The sequence below is a fragment of the Mesitornis unicolor genome, unplaced genomic scaffold (assembly GCF_000695765.1).
Source record: "Mesitornis unicolor isolate BGI_N332 unplaced genomic scaffold, ASM69576v1 scaffold3234, whole genome shotgun sequence".
Lineage (NCBI taxonomy): Eukaryota > Metazoa > Chordata > Aves > Mesitornithiformes > Mesitornithidae > Mesitornis > Mesitornis unicolor.
In genome coordinates, this window is record NW_010179408.1 from 7,271 (window position 1) to 18,457 (window position 11,187).

Here is an 11,187-nt window from a genome sequence, read left to right on the forward strand (position 1 = left end):
ATGGTCCGCTGTGAGTTCTGGTTAGCTTCTGGACAAAAATATAAAATTACTTTTGTTTTCTAAACAAAGGAGCATTTTTCTCATAAAACATGATTTCAGTACACATTAAAGTAATTCACTTTTCCAAGCAAACAAAAAACAGGGAAAATAACTTTATTTATTATTGCTTTTAGGTTCCATGTAGGTTAAGTATGAAATTCGAAGCTTATCTTGAAAAGAATAGAAAATTTTGAACATTTAATTTTTTCATTAAATATTTTTACTTTATAAAAACTGTTCAATTTGGTTCAGGTGTGGCCAGCTGAATTCAACACAAACTTGCAAATTACTTATACAAACCCAAATATAATAGTACAAAATCATAGTCCAATAGAAATGTGAGCCAAGTCTGCTCACTATTAAATCACAAGCTTTGCTTGAACCTTAACGTGAAGATGCTCATGAATATTTTCAATAAAGGGCCTTTCAGTATGGAGCTGCCTCTCTATTGACTTCCTTTGACCTCTACTAAGTCTTTTATTTCAGTCACATTTTGAGGGAGGGATGCACTGTGCAGGGTGAATAGATAATGGAGAGAAAATGCTCAAGTTTATCTCTGGCTAGCCAATAGTTGACATGAGGCTTTGACAGTTTTTCTTTCCAAACCTTTTAAAGACAACACTTTAGGGACCACCTTATGTATCCATCCCTATCTCCTTTTCATCAAGGTCTGTCTGATTGTGCCTTTCCTTCTGATAACAACCTCACTGTTTAAGCAAAGCACTAAATGCAGTAAAATCAGATCACTTGATTTTCCTGGTGCCTCCCATATGCCAAGGCTCAGAGCCCCAGGATGACAGAAAAACTGACAAAAAAGGACAAATCTGAGAACAGTTACTCTATCAGAGAGGCCTGGAGGAGAGAGACCATAAGTCAAAGGGCACTTGGGATTTACCTATTTCAGTCACTTTGTCTTGGGTCCACCTGTGCCAGAAGTCCTCTGAATTGTCAGCTGCGTGCCAGGCGTCCAAGAGGTTTTTGGAGAAGATGCTACTCCACATTCCTGGGAAGTGGGAGAGGTATAATAAGTAGTGCTAAGGTAAACACAAGATAATTCATTTAAAAGCTGCCTCCTGCTCCTTCCACAGGTCTTCTCTAACTTTTTTGTATTTCTATCCTTTTTTCACGTAAGTCCAGGCATCTGTTTCGGTGGTAGAGCTAACTCGGAAGGCAAACTTATTTCAAAAGAAATGTCAAAATATTTTCCCTTCTGCCATGTTTTACCTTTTCCTGTTTTCATTTCATTTTTCCTTTGATAAAGAAATATTTTCAGTCAGCTCCTTCCCTGATTCCCCTTTTTCTTGCCCTATTTATTTCTTCTCAGCATTCCCTTGAACTTCTGCAGTCTCATAGATTTCTGAATTTTGCAAGCTACAGGAAGTGGTGATGCTTCAAAAGCACTCACAAAGGCAGATAACAACATATTTGTCATTTTAGTTTCATTTTATCTTAGTACAAATGATAAGACCACCTTTGCTAACAAGGGCAGCTAAGTGAAGAATTTCAGCTTCTGCTGCTACATGCAGAACAGCTTTCTGGGGACTAATTTCCCGAATCATGAGTGTTTGTATTAAAATCTTGTCACTATCCTAGGCTGGTGAGTTACCTTGCATGAAGCAGATCCGGGACTCGGGGAGCTTCTTCATCAGACGACCCATGAAGAACTCGCTGCCAAAATCCTCCGCTCGAATGAAGGCACCATACTTCAGGAAGCCCACCTCATACGGTGTGAATTCTACCCACTCTGCCAACGCATGCAACGATAATTTTAGCTCTGCTACTAAAAGTGGCCAAGTCACCAGACGTGGAATAAACCTTTCAGGCATCAGACTCCACAGGCAAGCTGGCTTAGCATGTGCACTGAGCAAACACTGCTGACAGCCACCACTAACAGATATCACACTTCCTACAGGTTGGTGAAACAACAATGTCAGAGCTAAAGTAAAATATAAATTCTTCCTGCTTTTTATCTAGCAAGTGGGAAGTTTTTTCATGGACGGTGGACTAGAACATAGATTAGCTTCTATTGTTTTTATTGTCTTTAGCCAACCATGAAAAACATACATTAAGCAAGCTTAAAGCTCCAGTGAAACATTTTCTTTAAGAATTTGTAGCAGTTCTGAGACAGCGTCACAGGTCTATGTTGGGTTATTAATCTGAAGTTAATGTCTGAATATGCACACTTACATGCCAGGACATCTTACAAAATACTGAACTGTTGCTATCTATCCTGTGGCTGCCCATTTACACTTTACTTCTCTGAAAAGGACTTCTGGCTTGGAGTGAGAATTTAAACCAATTCATCATTATTTACCTTATCTCCAGGCTGTATCTCCCCAAGTAAAAATAAAGCTCTTTTCCAGAACTGAAACATTACCTCTAAAATCTTTAGTGGCAACTTTGTCCTTGACATTGAGGGCAAGGTAGATGGGCAGTGGGTTCTGACCCCGATTCACTGCCCGACGTTGATCAGAAAGTCTGTGGTGGCATTTCTGGAATTGGAAAAAAACCCCAAAATGGTTATCTGATAATCAGTTCCTTAAAGAGATCCGCTTATGTAGCCTGAATATGGGATACAATTTTCCTGAATTTCCTTCTAAATTTACTTATATGTGCAAGAAAATTATGGGATCAGAAATAATTATTGTTAAGATAACCACTCATGTTCTACGTTGTGTATACAACAATAGTAATGAGTTGCTTCACATGTTATTCTAACTTTGAATTGCTGGAATTTAAGTGAAAAATAAGGCAGATCGGGGTAATTCAGCTATTATAATGTATTTTGTCCATTAAACACAAGAGTTCTTCAAGGCAGCATGTTAATGACCCTTCTACTCAACAACGTTTTTGAAAACCATATTGAAAGTTAACATCCACAGAGAAAAAATCGTTGAGCTATCCAATACTAACAGCTCATCTTATACATGAAATGGAGATTTAGAGTGCCTCAGCCAAATGAAATTCTAGCAAATGTTGTGAGGTACCATTAAGGCCAGAAATACAATGTGAAATATTATATCAGTGGAAGTATTTAATTGAGGCCAGAAATGCAACGTGAAATATTATATCAGTGGAAGTATTTAATTTTACCTGTTTCACCTAGACAAAATATAAACCATGTTTATGGGATTTTAAAATAAAATATGTTTTTCTCCAGCTATTGTCGTTCTAGTAGTTTGCATGAAAAGTTTTCCTGTGTCATTACAACAAAATTAGGAACAGGAGGTCCTGAGAGATCAAATCCAAAATAACTGAAAGACACTGCAAAATCATGGTTTCTGTAGCTAAGATGTCTCAGGAGCTCTGGATCTATGTACATTCTCATCACTAAATCACAAAGTGCAGGAATTACATATGGAGTACATCTGCAATATATTCAAGGTAAGACTGCAACTTGAATAAATATTGCACCAGTGGAGACATAAAAGCATGAGGCCATAAAAAACACATTAGAATCTCAAAAATTTCTTGGCCAGCTACACTGTTAATTAATATATTCATAACTTCAGAGCTAGTCTGAGCATTTCATATTACATTCAATAACACTTTAGGCTTCAATGTAGACATATGATTCTATACACCGTGTCTCCAGGTTATTAATGTAAATAAGTGGTATTCTGTCTATGTGTCAAGTACAGTGTTATTGGCCAGATGCGTCTTCCTAGAGTTTTAATTTCTTGTAATGCTCATAATCAGCAAACAATGATAAGACAAGGGGTAATGGACACAAGCTGGAACACAGGAGGTTCCACTTCAATTGGAGAAGAAACTTCTTCTCAGTGAGGGTGACAGAGCACTGGCCCAGGCTGCCCAGAGAGGTTGTGGAGTCTCCTTCTCTGGAGACATTCAAAACCCGCCTGGACGCCTTCCTGTGTAACCTCATCTGGGTGTTCCTGCTCCGGCAGGGGGATTGGACTGGATGAGCTTTTGAGGTCCCTTCCAATCCCTAACGGTCTGGGATTCTGTGTGATAAAGATCAAGTCGTCAATTTTATGAGATGATGTATAGACATTACCCCATCATTTAACATAGATTCAATCATGAGCCCCCACAGATCAATGAATGATGTCTTATGGCCTGCTTGGGTCCTTTGGCTCAGCTCTCTGTAATAGTTCTTCAGACTTCTCATACAAAAAGCGCCCATCTTGCACTTGGCTGCTTGCTTCCGAGCTTCAATAATTACTTCTCCAAGGTCCTTACGTGACCAGTCAGCATCTTCATACAGTTTTGTCATGGTCCTACAGGCAGGAAACATGATTGAAAACAGAAAGAAATGAAGAAGGTGCTTTTGAAACTGTGTGAATATGCTTTGAAGATCTTTAGGCACTTCTTGTTTTAGCTTTAGGTCACTCCACTCCTCTGAGCTTACTTTGAACAAAAATGCGAGTCTAAAGGCAACCAGTCAGAATCACTTGATCTGGGATCCAAAGCAAGCAGCTATACCAGTTGTCTATGCTGCTTCAGTCCAATAGTAAATAACCATGAAGGATAATTTTGCATAGGATTAAGGATTTCTGCACTTCCAACAAAGTGTCCTCTTTTAGTTAGGGATAGGTAACTTCATTGACACCAAATGTATGGTGCACTACAGGCCTTTCATGGTGACCCTGGCATTCATAGGCCAAAGATAGAAGCAATAACTTAACAGACCCCTTTTAGCCTCTCTGAAATCTAAAACACTAGCATGGGTTTTGCTTAACAACAGTCTCAAAATGACTCCTCACCACGTTGTGCCAGATGAGCCACTGATGTATGAAACACAGTCCAGAACACGCAACTTTTGAAGACCCAAAATGCTGCCATACATGGCAGTGAGTGCTCTTATCCCACAGCCTGCTGTGGTCACAGCCACTATAGGCACCTGTTCAACACAAAAAAAGGGCAGAAAGCATAGGTGGAACAGTGGCATCTATGCACATCTTGTCTAAAGAAGACAGACATGCAAAAACAACATCCAGACACTAGTAAAATAAAATGTGTACATTAAAGATAAATCAACATTGCTCTATGAGTTATAAATAATGCACGTTGCTGGACATCCCTGTGAGGTATACTAGAAGATTTTGGCACTTCAGGAAAGATTTTTAAGAAACTCAGACTGAACTCATTGGTTTGACATTCCTTCTAATGATCCACTTGAAAGCCAAATGGAAGTAGAGGCTTTGCTCATCCAGACTTCCTGTCAAGCTCTCCAGCTAAGATCACCCTGGCTGGAAACAGCAGCTTGGAAAAGAAGCTACTGACAGAAATCCTCACTCCTCATCTGGACAGAAGGGAGAAATCACTCCTCATCTCCAGGCTTGAAACAAAGGAGAGAGAAAAAGTCCTTCAGCAATGCCTTTGCTGGTTACCTCATGCTCTTGCAGATCTTCCTCCAGATGAAGAACATCCTTCAGCGCAGCAGCAACCACCTTCCTCCGGTTTTGCAGGAAATACTGCTCGTCAGCGCACAGGTCGAAGCCCAGGCGGGCATCTAGGTTTCTTGGTCTGAAACATAGACCCTGAGTCCTGAAACCAGGACACAAATATTATTATATTATTATTCGCCATGGTCAACTCCAACTATGCTTGTGTGTGTTTACAGACCGGTTTGTGGACAGCATAATGAAAAAATTAGAAAGAGCAGCACCACATACAGGCCTCTGCTAATTGCTGTAGCTGCCAGCAAGAAGGCAGAGCAGAACATGACATACTGTCCTGCTATGGTAATGAGGTTCCTACAACATGCTTCTGGTTTTGTTTGCTCATATAATTCGTATTTCAAGTTTCAGTAGTGCCTGTCAAATGTGCCTGTAACAGGATAACTGCTTTCAACAGGCACTGCAGCTGATTAGGGAAACAGCTACCATGTCTCAGTTTTATTTTGCTTGTATAATACAGAAATATGATTTCTTTCCGGAGCTACTTTGTCCACCTGCAGGCACAACAATGCACACAAATCAAGATCTGCTTACTGAGCTGCACTAACATCTTGGAAACTTGGAGGAAAGAGGACCCATTATTTAATTCTCCATCACTGAAAAGGGGGAATCTGGCAAACAAAAGCCTGTATCTGAAAGATGAACGCACCTCTGCTTACAACTGAGCCTGCAAGGACCCCTGCTGATTTCAAATGAGCTTTGCATAGGGCCAAATGTCTCCCAGTTACAGAATCAGATCTTGCTGGAGACTCACTTACCATTCATTTGCCTTTGTGTACAAGTCAAGTGTCCTGTCCTGAAAATTGCAATACAAAGAGTGTAAGCATGCTCGGGTCATTAATCCTGCACCTTCCTCCCCCACTCCATCTACAGACTGAATTTCTCTATCTTTGTGGTCAGCATTGCAGCTACAGAATCTGGCCAGCAATGGTCTGGGTTATAAGAGATATAACGAGCTCCTGTACAGTGTGGGTTGAATAGAAGTGGCTGTTCACCCAAGCCAGGTGGGCTTAGGGCCCCTCAGGCTCTCATAGCTGAACACCTAGTTTAACCTTTATTTTCTGGGAAGGTCACTAAAAGATAGGCATCTGAACCACAGGCATATAGATGATACCTGTTTTATCTTCTGCTTTAGGCTTTCCCTTTGCAAATACAAGTCTTAACTGTCATCTCTGTTACTGTTAGCTGGCGTACTCTGTTGATGAAAGTATTAGATATGTCCTGAGGAAATTAGTTTAAACTCAGAACAGGGTTGAATGGCATGCTTGGAACCACGTGCAGGGCAAAAGAAATAAAAAATTTTCATAGATGCAGAGTGACTGTAATTCACACCTTACACTGTAGCACGTCTCATGTCTGACAGGAACCAAACCACTGAACTGTAAGAATTTCATCACCCACCAAATTGAATGCGTGTTGGGCTGCTTTTTAGTAAGAAAGAATTGTTCTCACCTCTCCTATTGTTATTTTCTCTTGTATAGGAAGTGAAGTCAGAGCTAGAGTCACAGAATCATTCAAATCCCTTTCATTTTGACTTGATATAGACTGGAAAAAAGGGTAAAAGAAAAATGACAGTTAATTAGTGTACAAAAAGGTGGAAAAAAGATGTAAAAGCAGTCTTCCCTGCCTCTACATACATGCACTTACCAGTTCCTTGCACATACAGACATGCACACGCTCAGGTCTTAAGAGATCCCCAAAGAAATAAACAGCAAAGAGCCAGCTGCGTATTAGCAGTGACCACGTACCCTGCTGAGCCGCCTCCGCCGCGGTAGAGCCACGGTGAGCGCCGACTGATTGTACTTGATGTAGTGGAACCTGGTTGGGGAGGCTGGGCAGATGCAGGAGGTCAGCGCGTGGGTTTGGGTTCCTTCGTACGACCCCTCCACAGTTAACGCAAACTTTCTCTCTGAAGCGCAGAAGTTTCCAATTTAAGTTCTTCAAAAGTAGTGGTTTGTTTCTTTGCATAGTAATGTAACACATGTTTTTCTTAAGTAATGGCTTCATCTTGATACTCAAATTATAGGATAAGTAGAGTCACTTTTCTGAGCCTTTAGGTTTCAGATTTACAGAACATACCATATAGTATGCTACAGTACCACTGCACTTCCATATACACTGTTATTGCTGAGTCTATCACTCTGTTCATTGGATAGTGATTTACATCTGATAATAGTTTAGATTCAGATATTCATCTGATAATAGATAAAAAGCGCTCTTTCCTAGAAATCTGAAATTTTCAAAGTACTTCAGCAATAAGACAGTATAGAGTACTAAAATATTATTCTGGTATAATAATCAGGTATTTTGAAAATTTCAGAATTTTAGGAGAAAGGATTTTTATTTATTTTAGCAGAGCACAGTTCTCTTTGGAACCAGCAAAATCTCGGTCTGTCTATCATGTTTCCCTTTACTTCAAACTGTAATATTTCTTTTGAAATAATTTCTAACACTTACAAAAACAGTATCTTCATGTTATAAGCCCCAGAGATGCCTCCTCAAGTAATTGAAAAATGGTCTTTCTATAGAATGGTATCAACCTGAATTCCTGGTGAAAAGCACTCTGTAAATCCAAACACTCAAAGGTAGATCGTAAGCCTTCAAAAGAATTATCCCACTCAAGCATTTACAGCCCCACCTAGCAAACTTCTTCACTGTGACAATTGAGTTCAACCAGATCATTCATGTGCTAAAGCAGCTTGCTGGACTGGGGCCATCAGGAGATGTCTGAGTGAGATATGTTCAAAAATTGCATAGGAGTTACGCAGGTCCACAAGCGTGGACTCAACACAGTAGTGATACACTGCTTAAAATGTGCAGCAAACGTATTTGGTAATATACTGTGTGTCTCATGTTTCACCTAGTGGCATGGTTTATATGGTTACTCCTAAGGAAACTTTAAGAAGTTATACTGATAAAAGAGGCCCAGTCCTCATCCTCCCCATTTTCTTTATCTCTGAATCCAGAAACAACAGGAATTTACTCCAGTTGAGGACAGAAAATTTCAATTCCCTGCACAAATATTTTGGAAAGTTATAAGCATCTGACAAGTTGTTATCAGAGAGGAAAGTATTTTGTGGGGAAACCAGACCACATGCTTATCACACTGATTTCTGTAATAATTTGTTATCTTTTTTGACCAGCTACAGCTATCTCCGGAGCCCCCACAGACTGATTTTTGTCTTGCATCTTAAATAACTATAAACTAGGGCATTCAGATGTAAAATACTGAGAACTTTTGCCTTCAAGTGGCATCTAGATTTGCCTCCTAAGTCAGTGAAGGGCTCACCAGTACTGTCATTCGTCAACCTCCCGCCGTTCACCTGCACCTCCAAACATGAAACCTCGCGGGACTGTAAGAGACAACAAAAAAAGACATTCGCTGTCAGCAGAGCTCTACCTCTGGCGGTTCCTTGGGCACAGGCAGGGCACAGGGGCTCGGGGTTCACACTTTGAGGAAGAGATGGTGCCAACCTCAAATCCCCGTACCAGGTCTGGGGAGGTGGCATTGGGCTTCCACGTGGGAAATAGCAGGTAGTGTAGAGATGAGGAAAGTGAAGGGATCTGCTCTCTCCTGGCTGGAGAAGCAGTCCTGCAAGGGCATGGGGAAGGACTGGCCATAGAGGAAGCGGGGCAGGATGCTCAGCCTGGCTCTCCCTGGGCAGATGGAGGGGTGCTGTCTGGCTGAGTCCAGCTCAGTTTGGGCAGAGGCGAATGCTGGTGGCAACTCAGAGCTTTCACAGCTGCAGCCTCTCCCAGTGTGAGCAGAGACCCCATGGGAAAGCCAAGGCTGACACCAGCTTTAGCCTAACTCTCAGCTGATGCCTTCATGCCCCCACAGGGAGCAACTACTGGGTACTTATAATACTTGCTTTGAAATGATCATTGCTATACAGCAGGGGAAGGATTATGAAATAAAAATTACCACTAAAACTCCATTAGTAACAATGTTTTCAGGAGGATCCGGACTGAAAGACAAAATGGAAAACTATCAATTCACAACTAGCACTCTCTTTTTTCTGTTTGTTTCTTTTAACTCTTCTTTAATCATTATTTAATTATCTTTACCTTTAAAAGTTCAACTTTGGACAGGCAGCAGGAGCAAACAGCATAAAAAAAATCTAGCTGGACATCCAATCCAATTTCGCACTCGTAGGGTTGAACCTGCACTTTAAACCTCTTATTTACGGAGATCTGCTGAACAGAGGAGCTCCTCTGTATCAGACAGGATCATTTTCTGACACACTGCAGCAAATTCACACAGGGATGGCATAATTACACTATTGCCCAGTATTTCTCAGATTCAAACCTAGGGAATCAGAGCTGAAAACCTACTGAGTTCATCCAACATGCTGTAACCAAAGTAGAAAAAAGTATTGCCATTTATCTTAAAAATCAACAGTAGCACTAGGGTTGATTTACATACCCATTTTCTCTATTAACTGTACAGTCAGCACAGAAACAGTAAAAAAAAATACTTTAATTTATTTGCACAATTAAACCAAATTCCAAGTACCATTTTTTCACACTTTTATGACAAAGCAAACATCTTAGATCTCACAGTAAGAAACAAAAGAGGTTTAAAACTTAAAAGTTCCCCCTGTGCAGAGTGTTCCTTGCAGCCTGATGAGCAGTAGCCATCAGACATCTCCATGCTCCCGTCAGCCTACGTGCTAGTTTCTCCATGTGTCTGGGTGCCCAGTGCAGGTGCACACACATCACCCACTGTCATGCACTTCTTCTCCTCTAAATGCCCTACACAAGCATTCCTGAACACCCAAAGTTCCCCTTTGCTTTATTCAGATGGCGATAGTGTTATGGTAAGAGTAAACTGATGTTTTGTGTCAGTAACATTTCATCTCTGGCTTACATTTCTGCTGCTCGCCTCTTTGACCTTACTCACCTGCTCTCCATTGTGAATTCAACCTCCAGCTCCTCTTTTCCCTGTGAAAGAAAATGAATGCAGTCACTGCAGGTTGATTCCTCTGAGAAGAGAGATACCCTGCAGGAATTTCCTCTGCAGGGAATTTCTATAAGCCAGCATCCACCTTTTGTTACTGCACATGCAACGGATTTCATTTTCTTCATGTCATATCCGCTATACATCTGGTGTCACATACTTCTGGTGTAGACCTTGCAGGCCAAATGTAACACATACTGCAGGGTCACTTGGCAGCTGCTCCCCCTTTCTGCAGTCGTAGGTTTACCCCTCACTGTTTCACAGGCTATCTGCAATTCCTCTTTCCCATCCCTTTCCTCTTAGCACTCCCTACTAATTGTCAACATGAGCAAGGCTGGATTTCTCTGTTGCCTCCAAATCATCCTGCCCTTCTTACAGCCCTCACCCACGGCCTCTGTAGATGGACCTGGTGGCACATTAACATGGTGGCATACTTGGGCATATAAAGTTCAGGGTATTCTGGGGAGTGTACTTTGATTTGGGGGAGTCTGCACACACAGACTCATTGCATACTCAGTCTTCATCTTTGTCCTTTGTAATCTCCTCCCCCTGAGATTTCCTTCCTCCATTGCAGGTTTTGGTGCAACTCCCATTATCTTGTTGGCCTCTAATGTGAGCACTAAGGAAAATACAGCACAAAGAACCAGCCTTTCCAAAACAGGTATCGAATCAAATAATCACTCACTGAAGTAAAGTTATTCTAGGCTTAAACACTATCCTTAAAACTTCAGTGTAAAGTTGTCTCAACTTTATCAAGTCCTGCTG

General features: G+C 41.1%; 1 protein-coding gene across 1 annotated transcript in view; it reads right to left on the minus strand.

Annotated features, from left to right (window-relative positions):
- LOC104539274 (cytosolic phospholipase A2 epsilon-like) overlaps positions 1–11,187 on the minus strand; it is a 26,954-nt gene that overhangs the window by 3,760 nt on the left and 12,007 nt on the right. The window contains exons 5-16 of the mRNA XM_010182751.1: positions 10,366–10,406; positions 9,388–9,430; positions 8,752–8,815; positions 7,211–7,371; positions 6,915–7,007; positions 6,221–6,258; positions 5,394–5,550; positions 4,767–4,903; positions 4,058–4,280; positions 2,417–2,531; positions 1,646–1,783; positions 935–1,042 (exon numbers count right to left, since the gene is read on the minus strand). Coding sequence (XP_010181053.1) covers positions 935–1,042; positions 1,646–1,783; positions 2,417–2,531; positions 4,058–4,280; positions 4,767–4,903; positions 5,394–5,550; positions 6,221–6,258; positions 6,915–7,007; positions 7,211–7,371; positions 8,752–8,815; positions 9,388–9,430; positions 10,366–10,406 — 1,318 coding nt within the window. The remainder of the gene's footprint in view (positions 1–934; positions 1,043–1,645; positions 1,784–2,416; positions 2,532–4,057; positions 4,281–4,766; positions 4,904–5,393; positions 5,551–6,220; positions 6,259–6,914; positions 7,008–7,210; positions 7,372–8,751; positions 8,816–9,387; positions 9,431–10,365; positions 10,407–11,187) is intronic.